General features: G+C 44.6%; 1 protein-coding gene across 1 annotated transcript in view; it reads right to left on the bottom strand.

Annotated features, from left to right (window-relative positions):
• The window catches only part of WDR64 (WD repeat domain 64), a 1,979,698-nt gene that overhangs the window by 1,318,826 nt on the left and 634,817 nt on the right, over window positions 1-26,055 (bottom strand). Inside the window, exon 10 of the mRNA XM_069607651.1 lies at window positions 13,232-13,371. Within this exon, the coding sequence (XP_069463752.1) occupies window positions 13,232-13,371 (140 nt within the window). The remainder of the gene's footprint in view (window positions 1-13,231; window positions 13,372-26,055) is intronic.

Here is a 26,055-nt window from a genome sequence, read left to right as displayed (position 1 = left end):
TGTGCCAATAATACCAAAACCATCGTAAGAGACATTAGCACACCCATTTAGTCTCCAACCACTCAGAAAACTTAAGAGTAGTTCAAGAAGTGTTTCATGACTTTTAAGCAGAGCATGTGGGGAATTTCGGCTGAACATCAACACTGTACTGCAGCCATTGGTGGTGAGGGTGCACATTTATCAGGAATTAGGCCATTGGTGGAAAAGGCAGCATCTGTCCTTCCTTTTGGAAGTTGTGAGGGATTTGGGACTTAGGGTGTGGCAGCAGGACACCGGAAAGGATTTCACAAATTAACAGAGTGTATGTACCACCTTCTGAACAAGAGGCCTCCTTTAATCTTATCTGTACTCTATCCCCTCATCCTCAGTCATGATTCTACCTCCTGCCCCTTGGTTCTGCCCGCTGCCTCCACAGGTTGTGTGTTGTGTTTTTCTATGTTTTCATCTCTCTCCTGCTATCTCCCTCCTACTGTTTCACTTCTCCCCTCTGGGCTCGCCTGGGGCATCCACAGGCTTCCTGTGATGCAGTGCTCCTTCACGTTATCCTGCCCTGGCCTCTCACTGTCCCTGGTCACTTTACCTCCCCTCCCTGACCTAGCAAACGTGACTATTCTTGCTGGTTGCCTTTTTTCCACTTGCCATGAATTCTCTCCCTCCTTTTTTCTTCCTTCTGTCAACCTATGCTGTTATGTCACCCTGATGTGCCCCTTTTCCTTTTCTGAGCTAAACAATGTATCTAACTTGCTGTGTCTCCTTTTTGCTTACCTGCACCCACTGCTATTGAATTCGCTGCTTGACCTTCTTCTTGCTAAATACTCACCTCCACCCTCCTGACCTCGGCTCAATGCCCTGTGCTGTGTTTTGTTCTACGTATCTGCATCACTCGTTCTTCCATTTGCTGTGTTCTGCACCTCCTACCTTCACCCTTGGATTGACTCTGGAACCTTGCTGTGCCTTGCATTGACTTACCTGCAACCACTGATTGACTACGGAACTTTGCTGTGTTGTTTTGCATTGACTTACCTGCAACCACATATTGACTTTGGAACCTTGCTGGGTTTTGCATTGACCTACCTGCAACCACTGATTGACTTTGAAACCTTGTGATACTCTTTGCCTACCTGCATGCCTGATATCACCCCTCATTCCCTGAGGAGAGGCTTTTCCAGGCTGTAGTCACTCTTAACTTAGTGTTAATTGTTGTCTTCATGCCTGATGTACACCACAGTCTATGAGGTGAGGCTTTTCCAGTCTGCAGTCACTCTTACCTACTTGTCTTAATTGTGTGTCTGTTTCCTTAATGCAGTTTACCTACTTGTTCCTGCACTTTCTAATTGTTTTGCATTTACTGTACATCTCAATTTATCCCCCTCCGGCACTCCCCTTACTCTCCCTCCTTTTTATGTCTCAGCACTTGTACATTCTAAATCATCTCACGACCTAGTCAGAGCATTTTGTTTGTTTTCTTCCCTTCTCCTCCTCCCTGCACTTCCCCTCCTCTGCCTCTTTCCTGCCCTTATGCTATAGCACTTGCACATTCTGAATGCTTCAAGAACTTTTAAGAACATTTTTGTTTTTGTTTTATACCTTCTTCCCCATCCCTATCCACGCCCCTTGTCTTTACCTGCTTGCAACCAACATTGGCCCCTGAAATTTCGAAATAGGTTGATTCTCAAATACTTTGATGGCTGTTCAAGGCCTATTAACGTATTGTACTGCAATGGCAACCCCATTTACAACACCCCCAGGTGGAATGCCAACATGTAACTCATATGTACATTACTTATTGTATCTGCCTCCTTGAACCTCACACAGTGCATGTATTGAGATATATGTTGCCTGCATTAATGGCAGGCAAGATTTCTCTGATCATAGGAAGGCCTTGCATTGGCTTGCGGTGAAGGCAAGAGCGAATTCAAGGTACTCCCTATGGTTTATAAATGTTTGAACACACAGGCTCCTAACTTTTTATTATTAATATTAAGAAGCTGATTCTGTTTTTGGACTTGGTCTTTCTGTTGTCCATTTGATCTATTACTAGTATTTGTTATAGTTCGTATGTTTTTTAAAGTGTGGTACCCTGATGCCTGCGTGCTTCAGTGCTTGATAAATAAATAAATACATTGCACGCTAAACAATTTCCTAAAATCAGTGATTCATTTCAATACACATCCTATGCAGCTCACACGAACTGTCTGCTCAGTGTATCCTGAAACATGTGTGGCACAACAGCAGAAAGTGATGCGAAGGAGGAGCAATATGATAAAGAGTCCCAGGACAATGACAATGGCCATAGAGGCCCACCAATGTCCTCCATCACCTCCACTGGCACCATCACATTCATCAGCCCCACAACCACGGCTATCACCACCTCTGCCGCACCATTCTCTGTGGCCCACTGTAAGGCCATGCCCAGAAAGCAATTGGTACATGCTGCAAATAGGTTGTTGGGAGAGTCCTGGACTGACAAGGAGACAGACTATTTCTGCTTTGCTCCCAACCCAGCCAATTATCTGTTTGTGTCTTAGGGGCAATTGTTCTCCCTTGTCCTAGGTAAGCAATCCAAGTGGAGATCTTTTGTGAGTTTTCACCATCATCTGCACATTGTGGCATAAAGATACTGAGGACCCTGACTATGGTTGCCATCATCATTTCGATGAGGATGATAATGGGGGTAACCTAGCCCTCAACGCCCAGGATGACAGTCTTGGCAGGGAGCATGCCAGGAGATGGTGGCCAAGATAATGTCGTAGGGCACCTAACCATAACTTCCTTTGGGAAATCAAACACTGCATGTAGGCTGCAGAGGTTTGTCAGACTGATCTGGAAGTTCTGGCTAGGTAACATGTGCAGACATGGAGAATACCGCTTGTGCCATCTGTAAAGTGGCATGGATCATGAAGAATGTGGCAAATGCCATACACAAGTTAAAAGGCAACATTGGGATATGGAACAAGGCACTCTGAGGGACAATCAAACACCTGGCTGTTTCCAAAACAGTCTAGAGTCAGCGCATGCATCTGGTTACTGTTCAAGTCAACATTCTTCTGATTTGGATGGGGTAGATTTGATCGAAAAGAATTTACCTAATGGAGAAGTGACCAAATCCATTTTACTGAAAATCGAAATTAACGTTTACTTTTTAACCCCCTGCAGCCTCCGCTTACCCCTCCCTACCATAACGTTTACCCTTACTCCACCTATTATGCACTACACATATACAACTTGCCTACCATTTTCGGTCAAATAAATTTGGTTACTTCTCCTTAGGTAAAATTGCATTTGGTTAAAATCTACGGTATCGTTCTGATTTAGCTTAGGCACCGAACGGTGGATGCCCATGTTCTGAACATAATGCAAAACATGATAATCTGACAAGACGTTCTTGGTAATGTACTAGAGTGTACAGAGCGACTCCTCCCTTTCGCTCGCATCTGTGAAACGTGTCTCCTATCCAGCTTCTTAGGTCCATCAAATGCAATCATTTATTTTATTTATTTATTTATTTCCATTTTTAAAGATTTAAGGCAAATCAGCTTTGCTGCCCTACTACCTAAATTCAAACATGATCTGACAAGACAGTCTCTCCTGAAACTCTCCTTATGGGGCAAGGTCAACAGTATCAAAATGTACATCTCACCCAGGACTAACTATATTCGTCCAATGCTTTCTCTCAAACCCTGAGTGGCCTTTTCAAGGAGTTTGATGTTATGATAGAAAGCTTCATCTTGGAAAATAAACATCCCAGACTAGCTCTGTGGAAATTACAACTGCCGGCGGCATTGGGGGGAAAATGAATATCCCCAATTTTAAACTTTACCACCTGGCTTTCTCGTTGAGACACATATATGGAATGTCAAAACTAGATGTCAATGTTTGGGCACAGGCTGAAGCTAGCATCAATTCACCATTGGATCCAGGCTCCACTGTCAACACCAAGGCTGGAAGATCTTGAGAGAAGAATCCACTCACGGAATTCCTGAAGGAGAGCTGGCACGCTATATGGGACATTTTTGGAGCTAGCCCAGTAATCTTCCCTGAGGCATCCATATGGCACAACCCCAAAATCCAATTTCAAGGTCGTGTTATATTCTGGCTGAGCTGATATCTGGTTGGCAATCAATACATCAGAGACTTCCTTGAGAATGGGGAATGGATGCCCTATGGTCACTTGTTTATGAGACGCAACTTGACAGGCTGCACTGCATGATGTGTTGCTGAAAATAGAAACGTGCATGTCCACTGCTCATTTAGCAGCATCCTTCTTCCGGCTTTTCGTATTGGGATGGGGGTTAAAAACAGATGCCTTGCAGCTATAGACCCAGGAACTTGATGGAAATTTGACACCTGATACTTGGTCAAGATGCTGCAAAAATATTAGGTTTGTTTCAATTGATTGGGGCCTAAGAGCCAGACAGATTAAGCTTCTGCACTGTGTATATTAAACACCTGATAGATAGAATGTATAAAATAAATATGTGTGGCAGTGATCATTGTGGGGATGCAAGAGACAAAAGGGCACTTTGACCCACATGAACTGGTTGTGTCCCAAGACGAAGCAATTTCAGACAGAGGTATCAGAAAGGATTAATCTGGTCCTGGAAAACAACATTCCAGAGAAATGTCTGTCTTTATCTGTTAGGAGTAAGCACATTAAAAGGGTTCTTGTATAAGTGGCGTGCCGGCAAAGGAAACAAGACTACAATTCCCATCATGCTGTGGGAAAGGCTGTAGTTCTGTGCGCGCACGTTGCCAGCTGCTATTGATGAGAGGCAGCATAAATAAAGCAACGGCGCACACGCAGGTGTGGCTTATTTTCGCTATTGAGTGCAGCGTGAGCAGAGAGACGAGAACGGGACACGGAAGGAATACTGACAGAATGAACAGTGATTAAGGGTGGCTACCGTTGGTTCCCTGTGTAATACATTTGGTGCGAGGAGGGGCATGCTGTCACCGGCAGCAGTTCGCGGCGGTCTACATTTCTTCAAAGAGGTCCCGCAGGGCCTCTCGGAACATAGATAAGTGCGCTCAGTGTTTCCTTACTCAAACGAACGCTGACAAAATTTGCTTACTGTAACATGCTGTGGCTTCATTTGACTTTGCAAAAGAAAACTACAACAAAACGAACATTATACGTTGAAAAGGTTTACAGTGTGTGAGAGTAGTGGTGTTTTCACCCGCACACGCGGAGAAGGGAGGGAAAAGGTGTACTAAGTGATCTGCAACCAGACAGAGGGGTAGATCAGTTAAGAAACTCCACAATGTTCATCAGTCATGAGAGAGGCATGATTTTGTGATATGTGTTTTGTGTTGCTTCTACGCGCCCCAGGGGCCATGTGTTCTGTTTCTTCATCCACGGAAAGATTTCCATTGTTATGTGTTCATTCTCCTTATTGCTATGTGTATGTCTGTTTCATGTGCACACGTATCAAGGTGTGCTAAGGTCTGTGTAGGGCTGGTTCAGAACGGAGCAGGTTACCGTCAGAGTCAGGTTAATATGTATGCAGGTTGAAGTTAAGGAGGGTTTTTCCCTGGTGCTTCCCCCCTTACTATCCAATTTATGTTTCCCTACACCTCTACCCGGTTTTCCTAAACTCCCCCACACCTATCCACAACCTCTCCCTAACCCCTCTTCCCCCCATTGGCTGCCACGTGGTATCCTGTGTACTCAAGTCAGGCACCTGTGCCAACCACGGGTGGAGAATCAATTAATTCGGCTTCTGTGGTTCGGGGGAGAGTGTCGAGTACTCTCCTCCATTATTGTGTGCACTCTGACATAATAAGCCACCCCCATATTGGGATACTTAAAACCACCCAAGCCAAATGGATTTGACTACTCTGCCGTTGGCCGATGTGCTCAAGGCACTCCAAGATATTCAGCTAGAATTAGCACATGCTCTCCAAGAGGCAGATACTTTGAAGACTCAAGTACAAGGTTTGGTAGCTCAACAAACTCCTTTGGAAGGGGCTACTGGGTCTCAGACAAGAGAGAACGTCCCTAGCCAAAATCGCACAGTAATTGTTCAACCTCCCAGTAGCGTACCGTTAGCATCGCCTGAACGGTTTTCGGGGATCCCCGGAAGTATATGACTTTCCTCACACAATGCAGGTTACATTTCTTGTGTAAACCCACAGCGTTTGAGACCATACAGGCCAGAACGGCGTTTGTGATATCCTATTTGTCGGGGGATGCCGCAGCCTGGGCAATGCCTCTGGTGCAGAAAGATGATCCTTTACTATACAATTGGGATGGGTTTTTGGTAGAATTTGGTTGACTTTTTGACCGACGGGAGGTGTCTTTGGCACAGGATAAGGAGTTGTTAGGATTAATACAGGGCACTAGAGACCTAGTAACATATGTGACTGAATTTAACAGGTTGGTAATAGAAATGGAATGGCCAGAGAATAAACAAATAGTGTTATTCTATCAGGGGTTGAAAGAAGAATTAAAGGATGCGATTGCTCAAGTGGAACTACAACCTCGAACATGTACAGCTATGATAGATTTAGCATTACGTTTGGATCACAGAATAACAGAGAGGAAGGGGGACAGGAAAAGACCGGAAGTGGGCCCTTTTGTAAGATTAGACAGGAGTAGAGGAGGGAGGATGAGCGAGGTGGAACCCATGCAAATTGGGAGCATCAGAGGGCCATTAACAGCAGCAGAAAAGGAAGAGCGTAAAAAGTAATAGTTTATGTATGTATTGTGGACAGGCAGGACATTTCATACGGACATGCCCCAATACTCCTCAGAGAGAGGGGGGGACATGAACAAGAAGGAAGCGGGAAAAGAATTAGGCCAGCCGTAAGGGGAACACAGATGACGGGCCCGAGTGAATTGAGGTTCCCCAGATGGGTGGCAAATACGGTGAGAAGTAGAACATCTCATTTGTATATATTGGTGGCATTGTGTTTTGCTTTCGGTCAGAAAGAGGTATGGGCAATGGTGTATTCAGGAGCAACGGGCAATTTTGTAGATATAGCTTTGGCTGAACAGTTAGAATTACCCGTACAAGATAAGGAGAGGGTGGAAGGAGTACAGTCTGTGGACGGCTCCCCATTGGTGTCTGGGCCTGTTCGGAAGCAAACAGAGAAATTGGAGATGGTATGCATGTCAGGTCATAAGGAAGACATTACTTTCGACTTAATAGCAGCACCTCAGTTTGGGCTGATTTTAGGAATGCCCTGGTTAAGAAAACATAATCCGAGGATTGTTTGGAAGAAACAGACATTATGGTTTGAGGAACAGAAGTGTCAGGCACACATGTTTATTGAAATAGGGCCGGCCACATGATTGGCGGAAAGAGGTGTAGTAGAAGCAGCAGTGGGAGTGGTGGATTCAGGAATCCCCGAGCAGTATAGGGAATTTGCAAAGGTCTTTGACAAGGGAGGAGCTGAAAGATTACCCCCTCATCGACCTTATGATTGTGTAATTGATTTAGAGGAAGCGGCAAAGTTGCCTTGCAGTCGCATTTATGCACTCACAGAAACTGAAAATAAATATCTCAGAGAATATTTAGACGAGATGCTGGCTAAAGGTTTTATCAGGCATTCCACTTCACCAGTTTCTTCACCTTTATTTTTTGTTCCTAAGAAGGAAGGCACATTACGAACATGTATTGACTATCGTGCCTTAAATAAGGTTATGGTTAAGAATAGATTTCCTTCACCTTTGATTTCAGTATTGTTAGATCAGGTGCGGGCGGCACAGGTTTACACTAAGTTGGATTTGAGAGGGGCCTATCATTTGATCAGAGTAAAAGAGGGGGATGAGTGGAAAACTGCTTTCCGGACTAAGTTTGGGTTGTTTTAGTATCTTGTAATGCCGTTTGGTTTATGTAATGCCCCTACAGCCTTTCAGTTTTTTATGCAAGAAGTTTTGAGAGACTATATTGATATTTTTGTTATCGTCTACATTGATGACATTTTGATTTATTCAGAATCCTCTGAGCAGCATGTACTACATGTAAGGGCAGTGTTGCAACGCCTTCAAGAATATCAACTATGTGTAAAACTAGAAAAGTGTGCATTCAATGTGAAGCATGTGGAGTTTGCGGGATTTATTTTGACACCTACAGGGGTGGTTATGGATCCCAAGAAAGTACAGGCAGTGATGCAATGGCCCTCTCCACAGTGTATTAAAAATATCCAATCCTTTCTTGGGTTCGCCAATTTCTATCGGTGGTTTATTGGTAATTTTTCTAACATAGTCACTCCCATCACACAACTACGCAAAAAGTCGAGCAAATTTGAATGGAGTCCAGAGGCAGAAAAGGCTTTTAAGGAATTGAAGGGAGCCTTTACTTCTGCTACTTTTAGTGGCCAGATATGAGAAAGGATGTGGAGAGGTATTTGTTACAATGTGAGAACTGTGCATGGGACAAGGCTGATCATGGCAAAAAGCGAGGGTTACTCCAGCCCTTGCCCACTCCTGAAAGAGCCTGGACTCATCTTTCTATGGATTTCCTTACTGATTTACCACCGGATAACCAGTTTGATACAATCTGAGTGGTGGTGGATTTCCTGTCCAAACAAGCTCATTTTATCCCATGCATGGGAATTCCAGGGGCGGGCAAGTTGGCCAGTTATTTTTACAACATGTGGTTAGATTGCATGGTTTGCCAAAAAGTATTGTCTCTGATAGAGGTTCTCAGTTTAAATCAAGGTTTTGGCGTGCTTTCTGTCGGATGTTGGGGATCAACTGTGCCTTGTCTACTAGTTATCACCCCCAAACTGATGGGCAAATGGAAAGAGTGAACCAGACGTTGGAACAATACCTGAGAGGTTATCTGGGAGATGGCAGAGACTCGTGGGTACAGGCATTGTGGCTGGCAGAGTTTACATATAATAACACCTATCATAGCTCCCTGGGAATGGCACCTAATGAATGTTTGTACGGGCATGAGCAAAACATGATACCCGAACACTTACCAGATACAGACAATATGCCAGTGTTACAAGAGCGTAAGCAGTTGCTTTTGAACATCAGGCAGAGAGCACGCGTAAATTTGGAAAAAGCTAAGCGAGCATATAAAGAACAGGCTGATAAGCATAGGCAAGGGAGTCCTCAGTATCATATTGGGGATAAAGTGTGGTTGTCAACAAAAAATTTAGCATTAATAGGATCCCGTAAATGTATGCCTAGATTTATTGGTCCTTATGAAATATGTAAATGTGTATCAGATACTGCATTGAAATTACGTTTACCAAAGACCTTACCTTTACGCCCGGTATTTCATGTGTCTTTACTTCAACCTGCACTCCCAGTATGAGGACCAAACGGTAACCGCCTATTGTGAAAGATGGACAAGAGGAATATGAGGTGAAAAGAATTTTGGATGTCAAGAGGAAGAAGCAAAGGTTATGGTACTTTATTCAGTGGGTAGGTTATGGACCGGAAGATTGTTCATGGGAACCGGCATAGGCGGTGCACGCTCCCAGGTTAGTAAAACTCTTTCATTTACGACATCCAGCAAAACCTGGTCCTGGAAAGAGGCCTCGGAGAGGAGGTAATGTTAGGAGTAAGGGCATTAAAAGGGTTCTTGTATAAGTGGCGTGCCGGCAGAGGAAACAAAAGACTACAATTCCCATCATGCTGTGGGAAAGGCTGTAGTTCTGTGCGTGCGCGTTGCCAGCTGCTATTGATGAGAGGCAGCATAAACGAAGCAAGCGCGCACACGCAGGTGTGGCTTATTTTCGTTATTGAGTGCAGCATGAGCGGAGGGACGAGAACGGGACACGGAAGGAATACTGACAGAATGAACGGTGATTAAGGGCGGCTACCATTGGTTCCCCGTGTTATACGTCTGGTGCAATGAGGGGCATGCTGTCACCGGCAGCAGTTCACGGCGGTCTACATTTCTTCCGAGAGGTCCCGCGGGGCCTCTCGGAACTCAGATAAGTGCGCTCTGTGTTTCCTTATTCAAACGAACGCTGACAAAACTTTCTTACTGTAACATGCTGTGGCTTCATTTGACTTTGCAAAAGAAAACTACAACAAAACGAACATTATACGTTGAAAAGGTTTACAGTGTGTGAGAGTAGTGGTGTTTTCACCCGCACACGCGGAGAAGGGAGGGAAAAGGTGTACTAAGTGATCTGCAACCGGACGGAGGGGTAGATCAGTTAAGAAACCCCACAATGTTCATCAGACATGAGAGAGGCATGATTTTGTGATATGTGTTTTGTGTTGCTTCTACGCGCCCCAGGGGCCATGTGTTCTGTTTTTTCATCCATGGAGAGATTTCCATTGTTATGTGTTCATTCTGCTTATTGCTATGTGTATGTCTGTTTCATGTGCACACGTATCAAGGTGTGTTAAGGTCTGTGTAGGGCTGGTTCAGAACGGAGCAGGTTACCGTAAGAGTCAGGTTAATATGTATGCAGGTTGAAGTTAAGGAGGGTTTTTCCCTGGTGCTTCCCCCGTTCCTATCCAACTTAGGTTTCCCCACACCTCTACCCGGTTTTCCTAAACTCCCCCACACCTATCCACAACCTCTCCCTAACCCCTCTTCCCCCCATTGGCTGCTAGGTGGTGTCCTGTGTACTCAAGTCAGGTGTCTGTGCCAACCACGGGTGGAGAGTCGATTCATTCGGCTTCTGTGGTTCGGGGGAGAGTGTCGAGTACTCTCCTACATTATTGTGTGCACTCTGACATTATCATGGGTGATGATAAATTGCTATGTGACCTACGGAAAGCAAGCAGGGCCTGGATGATCAGAGGCTGCATGAAGGCGAGGAAGTTAATTCTACGTGCTTGGAAATCAGCTAACAGAATTGACATTGAGGAATGGATTCATGAGCTGCAAGCTCTCTCTACCTTTGAAAGGACAATCAACCTTGTTGCAAAGACCTTGATTCATTTAGGGCTATCTGGGGTCCCTTCCTGGAACCATATGACTAATCAGTTTATTTACAGTTGGAACGTGTTTTAAAACATGCACTTCTCCCTCTCTTTCTTCTACAGACTACTACCATTACACTGTTATACATCACTTTAGGCCGCCTACTTTTGTATGCAAGGCATGCACGGAAAGTTATATAGACATGTTGGGTGCTTGGCTGAATCTCTCTGTATAACCATGAGTACTTTGCAACGCATAGCAAAACGCTTTGCCTGAATGTGTTGATTAAGGTAACACAGGTTGGTATACTTGCCATGTGTATTTACTTTCACGATTGCAGGATTTTAGATTTTTTTTAAATTACATTTTTGCTTGATGTAGTTCTTAGATTAATTACTTTTTTAACCAAATTTCAAATTGACTGTACATTTTATTAAAGTTGTATGATATTCATTTAAGTGATCCCAATGTGTTGTTTATAACCTTGTCTGTAACACAGATGTACTTAGTGCCTAACCTTTAATAAAACAAAATTTAAAATAAAAAAACATATTTTGGGATATAATACCCAATAGAAATGAACATAACATGTGAAACACTTGCATGCAGTTGCGTTATAAATGACTTATCATATATCATATCCTATACACACTATAGCTATAATGATTTCCTGTACAATGCAAATCACATAATATACACAGAAACAGCAATTACCTTCGTAAATGATTATCTAAATTATTACTAATATCAAATTACCAACTTATCGTATCAGCTCTCTTTAAAATGCTTCTAGGTGTAGAAAACTTCACAACTCACACCTGTTTCCTAAACCCGTGATTTTATCTTTTGAGCTGTTTCTGGGTCATACTTCTGTGGGTGCCTAGTGAAGTGCTAAACCCAATAAAAGCACTAAGACAAATATGAAATCATAGCAGTTATTGCCGCAGAAGGAAAGCAAGCAGATTGTCATTCCCACAGTAGCTCTAAAAACAAAGCAAATGGTAAAAGATTTCTTTTTTACTTCCCTCAATTGTTTTCCTTGCTAGAGCAACTACCTTTTAATAACCATGCCACGATGTAGCATTGGGTTCCAATACTATGACAAATAATGCATCTGATGTTTTTGCAACACATTTCAGAAAGGCTTTGCTCAGTAAGCTGCGCGCAGAGCCGTTCTAAACAAGAGTACCGGGTTCGGCTCAGCATGACGTAGACTAATGCAGGTCAAGACCTCGTCTATGCGAGATGACTGTCTGTTTCGAGTGGGGAAGCGTGAGTCGAGGGACTGTGCGGTGTGTGGGGTGCCTGAGACTGTGGGACATTTTTTGCTTAGGTGTGAGAGACATGTTGAAGAGAGAGAATTGATGAGGGTTCGGTTGACTGCGCTAGGTGTGGCTGAGCTGAGTGGGAGGACTTTGCTGGGAGGTGACGGGGTGAGAGGCAGGAGGAGGAGCAGTGTGATGTTGGATTTTGTGAGGCAGACGGGGCGGTGGGAGGAGTTGTGAGTTTATGTAAGCTAAGTATTGATTGGTGGGTCTGGTGCACATCATCCTTTAGGATGGGGAAGCGCCTGCGTGGGTCCGCCCACGCCTCTGATAATTGAAAGAAAGAAAGAAAGTCCACCGCCTTGCGCGGTTGGCGCCTAGTGGCTGGTTGCTCAGGCAGGCCCCAAATTTCCTCTTGACATCAGTGACCCTCTGACGCTTCTGTACTGCGGGCAAACGACATACATGCCAACCCTCCCGATTTAGGCAGGAGACTCCCGATTTTCGAGTGAAAAATATTGCTATTTTTCACATTCTCCCACCTAAAATAATTATTTCCCCAATGCATTTCCATGGCAAAATTGTTGTCTCCCGATTACACTGTAGAAATCTCCCTCTCAGCAGCTTCCGAATGTTGGCATGTATGAAACGACCATCCTCTCTGCGCACAGAAAAGTCAATTGGATGCAGTGGGTGGGGCCAGTAGAATAAAAGGGCATGTGGAAACCAGACGGAGCAGACAGGCCACAGTTCAGCCATGTAACCTTTTGAATATATTTCCCCAGAATGTACTTTCTCGATGGAAGCACGTGCTACCGAAAGGGCTTCAAGATCCAGCTATTCCCACGCCACAGTAGAATATTAATATACGGTTCCAATACGTGCACCTGTTAAAGGCACGAAGGCTATTTTTTGCTTTTTGTCACTATGAAGAATAAAGCAATCTGCACCTCTCTCTCATCGTACATAAAATGTAATGAGCCCACGGGCAAAAATGATTGTTTGCATCGCATATTTGCACCGTAACATGTATTGATTGCCCTGGGGAAAATTGCACTGTATCGATGCAGTGTACACATAATTTGGGCCTTCGTCGTTTAGAATACAAGTAATTTACTTTACCCTTGCAGTGGAAAGGCTGATGACATGCTGGTCCACTTCGTTGATGGCCACCTCGGTGACGGAAAACAAGTGTCCAGTCAGTTCTCCCACTGACTTGGTGAATATGTTGGGATGCCATAAGCGAACAACTCGGTCTGATCCTGCAACACAGAGGATACATTGCCCGGTGACGTCGCTGTCTTAAAACTAAGAGTGCATGCATTGCATTTCTCTCAATAGGAACTCTTCCACCCACATACAGCCAACACCATTATTCACGCTTTCCACAGCATACTCTCTCTCAGACCCCTCTGAAAAGGACACGCTGGGATTTGCCAGCAGCAGCAGTCATTCAAACTGGGATGCAGAAAGCGGCACCTACTGGGAATCACTGGTCAAGGTCGGATTGATTAACAGTAATTCTTGAGGTGAAAGGTGCCGGGGAATATTGCGTACTCAGATAAATATGGATGAATATTTATGCACCGAAATTATAATTATTATCATTATCATCAATATTTATTTTACTACTAAGAAAGTGCTTCTTATTTCGTGCACCTATAAGCTACAGCGTATTTACACAATGGCGCCCGGTTCTCTATGCTCTTATAATAACTATGATTTATTAACGTCGTCTTCATTCCCCAACGGTGCTTTTAATAATAATAATTCCATGTTTTATCTATTGAGGTAAGGAGACCTCTACCATAGAATGTCACAATCTACTAAAAATAAAATATTTGTTGGCTGACTGTAACCCAATTATCCATTGAAGGCAAATAATTAGATCTACGTCAGCAGTCAAGCTTGTAGAGAGGTCGCATGTTGTCCGCTGCACGTGTAGCCCGCCAGAACGTCACAGGTTCGACTCCCGGCAGGGCTGGCTCAGCCATTCATCTTGCTTAATACATTGTCCGTCATTAAATAGGTTGAAAACAACATCTATTATTACTGTGATTAGAAGCAATAGAAAGCTGTAGGAATCCAGCATTACTTCCTCGTCCATGTAAGTTACCAACCTCTTGACAGAACTCATATGTATTTATTGTAGTCCTCCCCCACGTATAAATACCTCCACTTTCCAACAGTCCCTGGATATTGTATCCTGTCCATTGGACGGGGACCTAAGCAGAGTGGCTGTCTACTCCTACAAAACTAACATCTGACTGCTATAAAGGAGCAACTTTACTACCAACATCAACCTGTAGGGCGGAGGATCAAGAGAGTGATTTGAAATATTCTTTCCTAGGGGGGTTCCTACTGGATAAGGTACCCAATTTGAGAATAGTACAAACACACAATAAAGATGAGAATCCTGTCAAGTACGGAAGTACTGTTGGCTGTTGATGAACTCTGTTCTCCTCGATTAAAATTGGAACTGGAGGACGGTGTTTGAAGTTGCACCGCTTTCGAGTGTGAACTGCACTGGACCTTTAAGAAAAGCGTCTGAGCTCGCGCTCACGTGACGCGTGTATCCCGCCCCCAGGAAGAGTCAAATATCCAGCCCCCTGCGCACCCGTGAAGTACGGAAGTACTGTTGGCTGTTTGCTGTGCGATGCGCGGTAAGCAGGGGGCTGGTTATACAAGGTTATATTGCCTAACGGAAACCATAAATAGTTCTTATTTGAGGCTTTGACCATCTTATCTTTGACTTTCGAACTAAACCACTGACTATTTTGCATTTTGTTACGATTAACGTTAAACAATTATAAAGTGTGTGGAGCATGGAAAAAACATAGATAAGGCTAGAGGTTTAAGAAGCAAATGTAATGAGCTGGCTGCGCTTTCTAGCGTTTCCCCCTTGACATCTACCGGTATTGATGCGATGGTTTGTAAAGGAAGAACTTCATACATTGAACCTCTTACGTTAGATGTAGAAATTTCAAGCGAATTGGGGGAATTTAATGCTCAATTGAATTCAGCAGCTCACAATGTGATGATACATGCTACTGAAACAAGCGCACTTTCCACCATCTCGAATACTATTCTTCCTAAATACAAGAGGACTCATAATCCATCCAATTACCAGTCAAATGTAGTGCATGAATCTTCCACATCAGTGCTACAGATCCACCAATCTACTGAAGAATCCCATGACAGCACTATAAAAAATATTGCTGCTCTTGATGCACGTATATCCTGCGCCATATCCACGCTTACACCGTTAGTCTGTACATTGCGGGATAAGCAGCATGGGATCAATGCAAGTTTGATAGGTGAACTAAGTTTCAATATCGAACATGATAAAGATGGGCACTGTGACATTAATCAGGATGTATTACCTCCGCGACTATCCTACACCCCAGAAGCAACTGATGTATTTATTAGGTCTACCCAATTAGATTCATCAGAGACACATCTTCGTCCCACCGAGAAAGTTACCCAATCTCTGTGTACCTTTCCAATAATCATTAAAATACTTGATTTACTGGATAAAGGTCACGATTTGACACATTTAGAGTTAAAAAACGTTAAAGCAACATTACAACATTTATGTTCACAAATGGACAAAATTGAGGGATTTATTATGGCTGCTGAAACACTACGAACTATTAACAGTCATGTAACGCCTCACTTTCCACCTCAAATACAAAAACATAATTTGCCTAGCAATGAAATAGGAGGCATATCTTTTTTGCAGCCAGCTCCAATCTCTGATAATCGAAATTGCAATTGCTCTCATGAAATCAATGAATTGAAAGCATCTGTAGATGCTGTGAATCAGATGATTTCAATACATTTTGCCTCGATGCCTCAACACGAGGTCCCTCCGGATAGTCCCTCAATACTTGTGAAAGTTATCAATGAAGAACAGCAGAGTGATCAAGCCATCTCTCATGTTGAAGAGAATGTGTCTTTTATGTCACGTCGTGTAAAAAAAGCACATCTAAGAGCAACAAAAAGATTCTTGAAGAGGCAAAAGGAATCCATGGCTAAGAAGTTGGGTGTCAAGAGTGATAACATTGCACTAGTATCGCCACCTGACTTTGTACATACTATAGGCCAGGAAGCAATTATAGCCATCTCAGATGAAGAATGCATCGATGTTCAGGAATTATCTAAGGAGAGCCAAGAAGTACTTACACCGATGTCAACCCTAAAGAATAATCCTTTAGTAGAAATTGAAAGGGCGGAGCCCCCCCTGAATATTTGCACGAAAACAATTAAATTGACAAGCCTTGACTCTAAGCCCAGCGACCTATTAAGAAATGCTCCTCTGGCCAATATTGACACAAGACCCAATGAAGCAGGAAGTAAAGGGCCTAAAACTGCTAATATCATTAAAAATAAACCCAATATAAACAACTACTTTCCGATTTTGGGTAGAAACTGTACGACCAGGAATGTATTTATACCTGAGAAATCCATTGGTATCCCTGACATGGGCACTAAATTACCCCTGGTTAAATCATATAGTGCTGTTTGCTCCCAGCTATCGCAGAACTTGGAGCTTCCATGGATTTAAAGACGCAAAGTATTGGTAACGCAAATATGTCTAATGGCATGGGTAAAACTTAATTAGTAGAAGTACCAAGTGTAAAAGACCAATCTGATCACGTTACTACCATTAGCGCGAAAGGAAAGTTATTCCGGCCAAGTTTAGATGTGGAGAAGAAATTTACCACCTCCTTAGAAATTAAAATCTCTACTGAGCAGGAGAAGGAAGACATTAAAACGATTTTTTCTACTAATCGCATCTCTATACATGGCCCTGCTCTAAGTAAAACTTTGCCAGGAAAAAGCAATGTGGACGCTGCTAACATTCTTTTTGACCCACGCAATATTTTGGATGCAGCTCTTCAACATGGCACACTTAATGCTGAAACATTGAAACAGTTAGCCACTTTTATAACAGCAGAGGTAGAAAGGACTGAAACTATATCACATTCCAGTCTGGTAAGGAATACTGTTGAGAATATTGAAAAAGACTCCCAGGAAAAGCAAAATTATGTCCATAGTGGGGACCCCATAAATATTAAATTGTCTCCACGTTCTGCTCCATCTTTACATGTCCCACAAGTCTGAGTTGTAAATTCCCCCTTACCACGAACCAGTGAGAGTAATCAGATACCTCCAAACAAAGTGAAGGAACAAACTTACTTGGTTGGCTTTGAAGGGGATATTAACGTCACGGATGGGAGGCGTATTAATCGTTCCTTCATTCTGGCCCTTTTTGCTCGGAAGATATTCTGAGAGTATCAATTGCTCAAACTAACAATTATAGAGCTGTTTCCTATCTTAGTTCAGAGTCTATCTTAAAATTCCTCCGGCTTAATCGTGATGAGATAAAAAATCATGGGCTCAGGCTTTTCACTTTCGAACTGGAATCCACTGCTGATGAATTTTTAGCATATGTTGATCCCATGCTCTCGAAGGCACTGCTATTTGATGAGACTCCTCAGGTACCCAACCCTAATGTTGAACCCGATCTGCAAGCACTATTCTCGCAAGTAGCAAGGTCAACAGCCATGCCATGGCTAGAACCATTGTTCAACGCTATTGTTGGGGCAACCAATCATAATGCCAAGCCATAGCTCCTGGATAAAACCCCTTTTATAGTTCTATCATGGAATACTTGTAGCTTTTCCAATCTCATGTTTTGGCGCTCATTGTTACTGCCTGGGGATGAACCAACTATTTTGATCTTACAGGAAACTATGCAGATGAATACTCTTATAATTCCCGGCTATACTACACACTGCACATTCGCAAAGAGGTCACATCAAGGTCGCCCAAGCGGGGGTCTCCCTTTTGCAATTAATAATTCCGTTAATTTCAAATCAAATGGGATACGGGAATCTTCGAGTGTATTGTGTGTATTAGTGGAAACCCACTTAAAGAGCATTCCACTCATCCTAATATTATCTCTATATTGGAATCCTGCAGTGATGACAATTGATGGGATATTGGAAGAACTTGACGACTGACTTTCAAATATATCTGATAACCACCAGTCCCTTGAAATCATCTTAGGCGGGGACTTCAATTGTGACTGCAGAGACCCTAGCGGGCAAGGATCTGCCAAGTCCTCTTCCTTATCATCGGGAAGGGGTTTGAAATTTAGAGAGCTCCTCGGCGATTGGGACATGGACATGATAAATAATGGTGATGGTAAATCCCAAATTACTTGGTCACGTGGAAGCAAGAACTCAACTATTGATTTTATATTTACTACAAGGATGCTCACAGTTCTTACTTCACCCCTATATACTAGTCAAATTTCAGGCAGTGATCATGCCCGAGTTTCATGTATACTTAACATGGAATGTGCATTTTTAGCCATTAATCCAGCTCTGGCTCTGGTAGAGAGTGATTGCCCATTGATATCTGTTAGATGGAATCACAATTTATGTTTGCAATTTATCAAATATGTTTCGTCTGAGGTACAATCTCTTATTTATCTGAATAATTCCGATACTATCCCACCCATCCAGCACTTCTCGGAACTATTCAAGAAAACACTAACTCATTTCACTAAAAAATATACTAAGGTGAAACACTTTCACCCGTTTGACAGTATATGTAAATATTTAAAAAGAGAGAAAAATAAGGCCCTAAAACGACTCAAAATAAAGTCCCTGGGATCCTTACACTATCAAAAGAAACGTATTCAAATACTTAAATCTTACAAGCAGGATCTTAAGCAGGCCCGCATTCTAAACTATAATAAGGAGAACTGCAATCTTATTAAAGCATTAGTATCCCATGATACCAGAGCGATTTGGCGAGCACTGAGGAGTGGCGATAAGTCCTCGACATTGATAACGCATAATTGCATTTCGAAGCAAACATGGGAAGACTACATACTAACCAAATACCAGATGCCAATTAAACTTAAAGTTACATCCGAGTTTGAGCTTTGTTATAGTAAGATTGCTTGTTTGGAATGGTCTCTAACAGATATCAAATGGGCTATCTCGAAACTTTCTTTCTCTAAATCTGCTGAGAATCTAAATCTAAATCTGCAGATGGCCTCCCTCCGTGCCTTTACAAGGCCGATCCGGAATTTTGGGCTAGATTCTTGAACATTAAATTTGAATCCATTATTAGCTCCGGAACTATTCCAACTTCTTGGTCTACTGCGAATATTGTACCCATTTTTAAAAAAGGGCGACCCTGCACTCCCACAGAACTATAGACCTATTTTGTTGATTGACACTGACGCAAAATTGTTCTCTATTCTTCTCCTACACGATTTAGACAAATTTATAGCGGAAAATGATCTATATTCAAGATACCAAACAGGTTTCAGGAGTGGAATGGACATGACGGCAGCGTTTGATAACGTTATTCGTAATCTTCTGTGGAATAAGATGCGAATTATGGGAATTCCATCGGTCATACGCTTTTGGTTCATCCAATTACATACCAATAACTCATACAGGATTAAGATCTCAGCCGATGGACGAATAACAGATCCAATTAAAACCTTGATTGGGCTCAAGCAAGGGTGTAACCTCGCAGCAACATTCTTTAATCCTTATCTTGCAGATTTGGATAAAGAATGGGAATGCCATAATTTGTTTGCAGTAAAAATTGGTTCATTGCTCCTTAAATGGATGGCATTCGCAGATGACATTGTCATCCTTGATCCAACACCTGCGGGATTGCAAAAGAAACTTCTATTGTTTGAGGGATTTGCTATAGCACACAATTTAGCTCCAAACCCTGTAAAAACTGCAATCTTGAAATTTGGTACCAAACAAAACAGTCAAGGATACGAATGGGTGATCATGCAAACTAAAATTTCGTGTGTCACTAACGCGATTTACTTAGAATATTATCTCGTAGCTCAGAACTCCAAAAAAGTTTGGACGGAATTAATTAAAAACAAGATCCGTCCATTATTATCGCAGTTAAAAATGATTTAACGAAAATTTTGTAAATTTTCACTTATGCCTATGTTGGATTTTCTGATGCTTAAAATAGAAAGCGTTATCCTTTACTGCCTTGATATTTGCCTTTGTGACATGAGTGACATATTGGACTGTATCCAGGGTTCATTAATCAAAATGGCCATGCAATTACCAATGTCAGTTCCTAATGCAATAATTAGACACGAGTTTGGACTTGTGGCTTTATCCGGACGCTGGAAATGGCGCCAATTATGTAGATATGAAAAAATCTACTTTCCACCAAAAAATTGCTTATATGAAGATATGCATGAATTGGTGGACTCCACTTATTCAGGGTCCTTTTCACAATATCAATCCACTATGGAGCAATTATTGAAATCACTCAATATTTCCATTGAAGATGTCCACCAGCGTCCGGCTCACGCCAAAAAAAACCTCTTTGTACTAGATTGGAGGTTGACAATAGAAAGAATATCACAATATAAAATGTATAGTGAATATGGTATGTTTACTAAACCCCGCTTGCTGAGATTGGACCATGTTATGCTATTCCCATGTAATTATACTAGGAAGGCTTATATATGGTTTAGAATTAACTTGTATCATACCAGAGAAAGAACTGCTAACTGGAATAGAAATGGTGCTACACAAACTAATTGTCGCTTCCCAGAATGTAATGAGCCTCGGGAAACTTTGAAACATTTAATTCTTGAATGCCCCCACTTTAAATCTATGCGCACTAACCGCCTGAGGAAATTTGTTAACATCGACTTTGCGGACTGTTTGCATTTTCTTTGGGCACGGATGATGCAGGGAGCACATAAACCTCTTGTTTTCGAATTGGTCAGCTTGTGCAAGCACATAGAAAAAGAACTTGTTAACCATGCGACATAGATGTCTATTTTTTTAAAACTCTAATAAGGGATTTTGAATTGCAATATGAAATAAAATATGAATGTAACTACACTTGAAAATGTTTTATTTTTGTTTTAATCCTTTTAAATTTTGTAAAGGTTCTATATTTGCAATTGAACCATAGACAAATAAAAAAAAATTAAACAAATTAAAGATGAGAATGCCCACAGGACTTAGACTACAATGTGTTAAGGAATGTTTGACCGGGTTTCATATATTTTAGTCACCTGGTCGGTTCGCCTTGGTTTGAAAAGGCAGAAGGTCTGTCAGTTAATGGTTGCTGCCTCGTAGCAAGCCGATGCAATGCAGTGAACAAGCATAGCACAGTGTTATGGACTTGATGGTCTTGCAGAGTATGAATACCTCCGTCCCCAAGTACCACACAGACAACACCAGAAATACTGCCTGTGCGGTCTTTGAGGCCACAGGTGTGGTAGTCCGTTGGGCCTGGATTCAGGAACAGCCAGAAGAACCCCTTGAACGCTGTAAGGCAATGGATTGTGAGGTTATGTACAGAGCAGGAGGCATAAACACAAGAACACAGGTAACTTGACACTCTTACCTATGTGTACTTGAAAGGTCGCCCAGAGACGTGAGGAAGAACTGGACCCCGGGGCAGTAGCTGGATGAGGTCAGGGGTATAGACAGGCAAACACCTAGCGTGGGGCCTGAGGCCAAGTTCCAAGATAAAGAGGCGTGATCCGTAGAGTATCCAGGGACAATACCGTGGTCAGGCAACAGGAGGTCTAAAATCCGAAACAGTAATATGGGTGCAGGCAGAGCAATCCGTGGAGCAAAGCGTAGTCAGGTAACAGGAGGTCCAAAGTTTGAACAGTAGAAGGGTGAGGCAGAGCAATCAGTGGAGCAAAGCATAGTCAGGCAACAGGAGGTCGAAGTCCAAAAGAGAATGAGGGAGCAGGCAAAACAGTCTGTGGAGCAAAGCGTGGTCGAGGAAACAATCCGTAATTCAAAACCGTAGAACTAAGCGTCACGTAATCCAGGAGGAAAACAGCTGTGAAGCAACGCTCCTTGTTTCCGGACGCCTTTAACCAATGGCAGAAGTCACGTGATGCGTGACACGGAAGCGTTGCTGCGTGATGGAAAATCACGTGATCCGTGACGCACGGGTCTCTGTGGGCAGCGCAAGGCGCTATGTTGAAACGGAATCCTCCAGTTCAGCTGCCAAGAACGGGAGGGGCGATAGACGCCAGGACTGCCATGCTGCAATCTACCATGATGGGCGAGGGGGCGCAAGGAAGTACGTGAGCCAGGGTGCGTATGTGGGGTAGTGGGAGGGACGGAGGCCGAGGGCGGGGAAAGAGCACCTGTAGGGGGTGCACTTGGTGCGGGAGACGTGACAGAGTCCCCCCTCAATGGCCCACGACCCCGTGGGCAGACAGGGCAGTCCCTATGAAAACGAGCAACAAGAAGTGGGGCATGGACATCACGGGAGGAAACCCGAGAGCGGTCCTCAGGACCATAACCCACCCAGTCCACGAGATACTGAAGGCGACCCCTGTGAAAGCGGGAACTCATGATAGCACTGACCTCGAAGACATCCGGGGAGGACACCGAGACAGGTGCGGGCGGAGCACTGACACGGGTAGGAGCAAGGCAGGGCTTGAGGAGAGAGGTATGGAACACCGAATGGATCCGCCAAGCAGGAGGAACAGTATGGCGGAAAGCCACGGGGTTCAGGACCTTTGCGATTTTGTAGGGACCAACGAAACGAGGCAGCAACTTGCGACAACCAGGGATACGTAAGTGCCGGGTCGACAGCCACACCCGGTCACCCACGCGGTACTCAGGGGCCACTGACCGCCTCCTGTCTGCCTTCGTCTTCATAACCGTCTGGGCCTCACGGAGATGGATAAGGGTTTGAGCATGGACACCGGCCAGGTCGCGAACACAGGCGTTGGCAGCAGGAGTGGCAGAGGAGAGATCAGGGAGCGGGAGGGTGCGTCGATGTTGTCCATACATAGAATAGAAAGGGGAGAAACCAGTAGCTGAGTGTCGTGAGTTGTTGTATGCGAATTCAGCGAGGTGGAGCAGATTGGACCAGGAGTCTTGGTACTGGAGGGTCAAACAACGCAGATACTGTTCCATGGCCTGATTCACTCTCTCGGTCTGCCCATCGCTTTCTGGGTGATAGGCTGAGGAGAAGCGAGCATCAATACCCAGGAGCTTGGTAAGGGCACGCCAGAAACAGGAAGTAAACTGCGACCCGCGATCCGATACGATGACCTGTGGAAGACCAAAGAGACAAAAGACTGTCTTGAAGAATAAGCGGGCCAATGTCGGGGCTGAGGGTATGCCGGTACAGGGAATGAAGCGAGCCATTTTAGTGTAGGAGTCCACGATAACCCAGATGGTGTCATAACCCTGTCTGCGTGGTAGGTCCGTGACAAGATCCATGGAGATAGTATGCCATGGTCTGGGGGGAACGGGCAGCGGCTGGAGTAAGCCCAGGGGACGTCCTCTACGTGACTTGCATTAGGCACATATCGAACAGGTGTTTACGTAGTTCTCTATATCCCTTCTCATGGACGGCCACCAGCACCACCGGTGTAGCAGATCCAGGGTGCGTTGCTGCCCTGGATGACCATTTATGGCAGCATCGTGAGACCAGACAAGCGCCTGGTTGCACACATCGCACGTGGGAAGGAACAGCTTGCCCTGGACAAACGGCAACCCCTCCTGAAGTACGATGTCTCATTCAGTGAGCGCATGTGGGTGTTGGGAGACCCATTGCCTAATGGCGGTAAGCATGGGCGGGGATGGTGTACATAAACAAATAACATGGCCCTTCCCCAACAACGTGTCTGGGAACAAAGACAGTGGTTCCCCCCCGGGAGAGCGGGAAAGAGCATCCGCCTTGCCGTGAACGAGACCTGGCCTGTGCTTAACCACGAAATCAAAGGCAGCAAAGAACAAGTGCCAACGCACTTGTCTACTATTCACGCACTTAAGAGAGGCCAGGTCCTGTAGGTTCTTGTGGTCCGTGTACACTACCGTTTGGTGTTTCGCCCCCATGAGGTGATGTCGCCATGATTGGAGGGCGTCCTTGATGGCCAGCAGCTCTTTCTCAGTCACTGTGTAATGGGACTCGGGTACGGAGAACTTCCGTGAGTGGTATGCTACCGGATGCAAACTACCCGTGGCTGGACATGGCTGGGACAGTATGGCACCCAGAGCGAACGAGGAAGCGTCTGCCTCTAGTACAAACGGGAGGTCCGGGTCAGGGTGCTGTAACACAGGGGCAGAAACAAACCTGGACTTAAGCGCCTTGAAGGCCTCCTGGTGTACAGAGGACCAGGCGAAGGGGACAAGAGGGCTGGTCAGCTTGGTCAGTGGGGATACAATGGAAGAGAAGCCGGCGATGAATCGCCGGTAAAAGTTAGCAAAGCCGAGAAAAGACTGGAGTTGTTTGAGGTTGACAGGGACTGGCCACTCTGTGACAGCACGGACCTTTGACTGATTCATGGATAACCCTCCAGGGGTGATGTGAAAACCTAGGAACTCTACCTCCCTCGTATGAAACAAGCATTTCTCGGGCTTGGCGAATAAGGCGTTCTTCTTGAGGTGTGAGAGGACCTCTCTGACATGAGCGACATGTTCGTTCAAGGAGGACGAATGGATCAATATGTCGTCCAAATAGACCACCACATACGTATCCAGGATGTCAGAGAATACGTTGTTGATGAAACGTTGGAACGTTGCAGGGGCGTTACAGAGCCCGAAGGGCATCACGGTATACTCAAATAATCCCTGTCGGGAGCAGAATGCTGTTTTCCATTCGTCTCCACGCCGCATGCGGATTAGGTTGTATGCCCCTCTCAGGTCTAACTTGGTAAAGAGGGACGCCTTCGTCAACCTGTCCAGTAGCGTGGAGATGAGCGGAATGGGGTACCTGTTCTTTACGGTGATAGCATTTAACCGTCTATAGTCTACGCATGGGCGCAGATCGCCTTCCTTTTTTGGCACGAAAAATATAGGACTGGCAGCTGGAGAACAGGAAGGGCGGATATGACCCAAACGCAAGGCTTGCTGGATGTATTCCTTTAAGGCCCGTTCCTCAGACTGCGATAACGAGTAGATCCTACCCCTTGGTATGGGAGCATCCGGGAGAAGGTCGATAGGACAGTCGTAGGGTCTGTGTGGAGGTAGACCCTCCGCTGTAACTTTGTCAAAAACCATATGATAGTCGTGGTAGTCCACGGGAATGCCTGCCATAACAGCTCCCATGGTATGTGATGACGTGGTGTCGGGTACTATGTCCCTGATACGGGAGGAAGCCATAGCGCCGAGGATCATGGCGGGAGAGGAGAGTGACTCTGGTTCTGTTAGGCAGAAGTGCTGGCATTCCTCTGACTCAAACGTTACTTGTCCCGTCCCCCAATTAATCAAAGGGTTGTGGTGCCTTAACCAGGGGATACCCAAAATGACACCGATCTGTGGCGTGGTGATGAGGTCAAATGGCAGGTTCTCCTTATGGGTGCTTTGTATCACCACTTCCAGAGGCGCGGTCTGGTGTTTGATCGGACCAGAGGCCAGGGACGTGCCATCAACTGCTTGCACTGGTTCTGGGTGTTCTTTTTGAATCAGGGGCAGATTGAGACGATGGGCTAATGCGATGTCTATGAAACAACCCGTGGCCCCGGAGTCGATCACGATCTGAACAGCATGGACGATCTCCCTGGTAGGTTTCAAAAGGGCGTGAGCCACAACCGGTCTGATAGGACCGAAGGCGGGTTCAGTGGGGGTCGTGGACGGGCTCGCTGGTGCACCCTGTATCATGGGCGAGCCTTCTGAAAACCCGACGCCTTGTTCCTTGGTCGTCGGGGGCATTCCCTTACGTAGTGTCCATTTAGCCCGCAACAAAAACAGGCGTTGTCGGTTCTCCGACGTTCCCGTTCGGACTGTGTTATCGGGCTTCGAATCCCGCCTATTTGCATGGTTCGGAACCGGCGGGAGAAGGGGCCGGGGTTGACTGGCCGGTGAACGTTGTTTCTGCCTTCCGTTCGGACCTCCGGGCGTCCACCTGTAGTGCAAGGTCTACAAGATCCGTGAACA

The sequence above is a fragment of the Ambystoma mexicanum genome, chromosome 4q (assembly GCF_040938575.1).
Source record: "Ambystoma mexicanum isolate Mex_15411 chromosome 4q, UKY_AmexF1_1, whole genome shotgun sequence".
NCBI classification, from domain to species: Eukaryota; Metazoa; Chordata; class Amphibia; order Caudata; family Ambystomatidae; genus Ambystoma; species Ambystoma mexicanum.
Note: the sequence above shows the minus strand (reverse complement) of the source record. Positions and strands in the feature narration are given on the sequence as shown.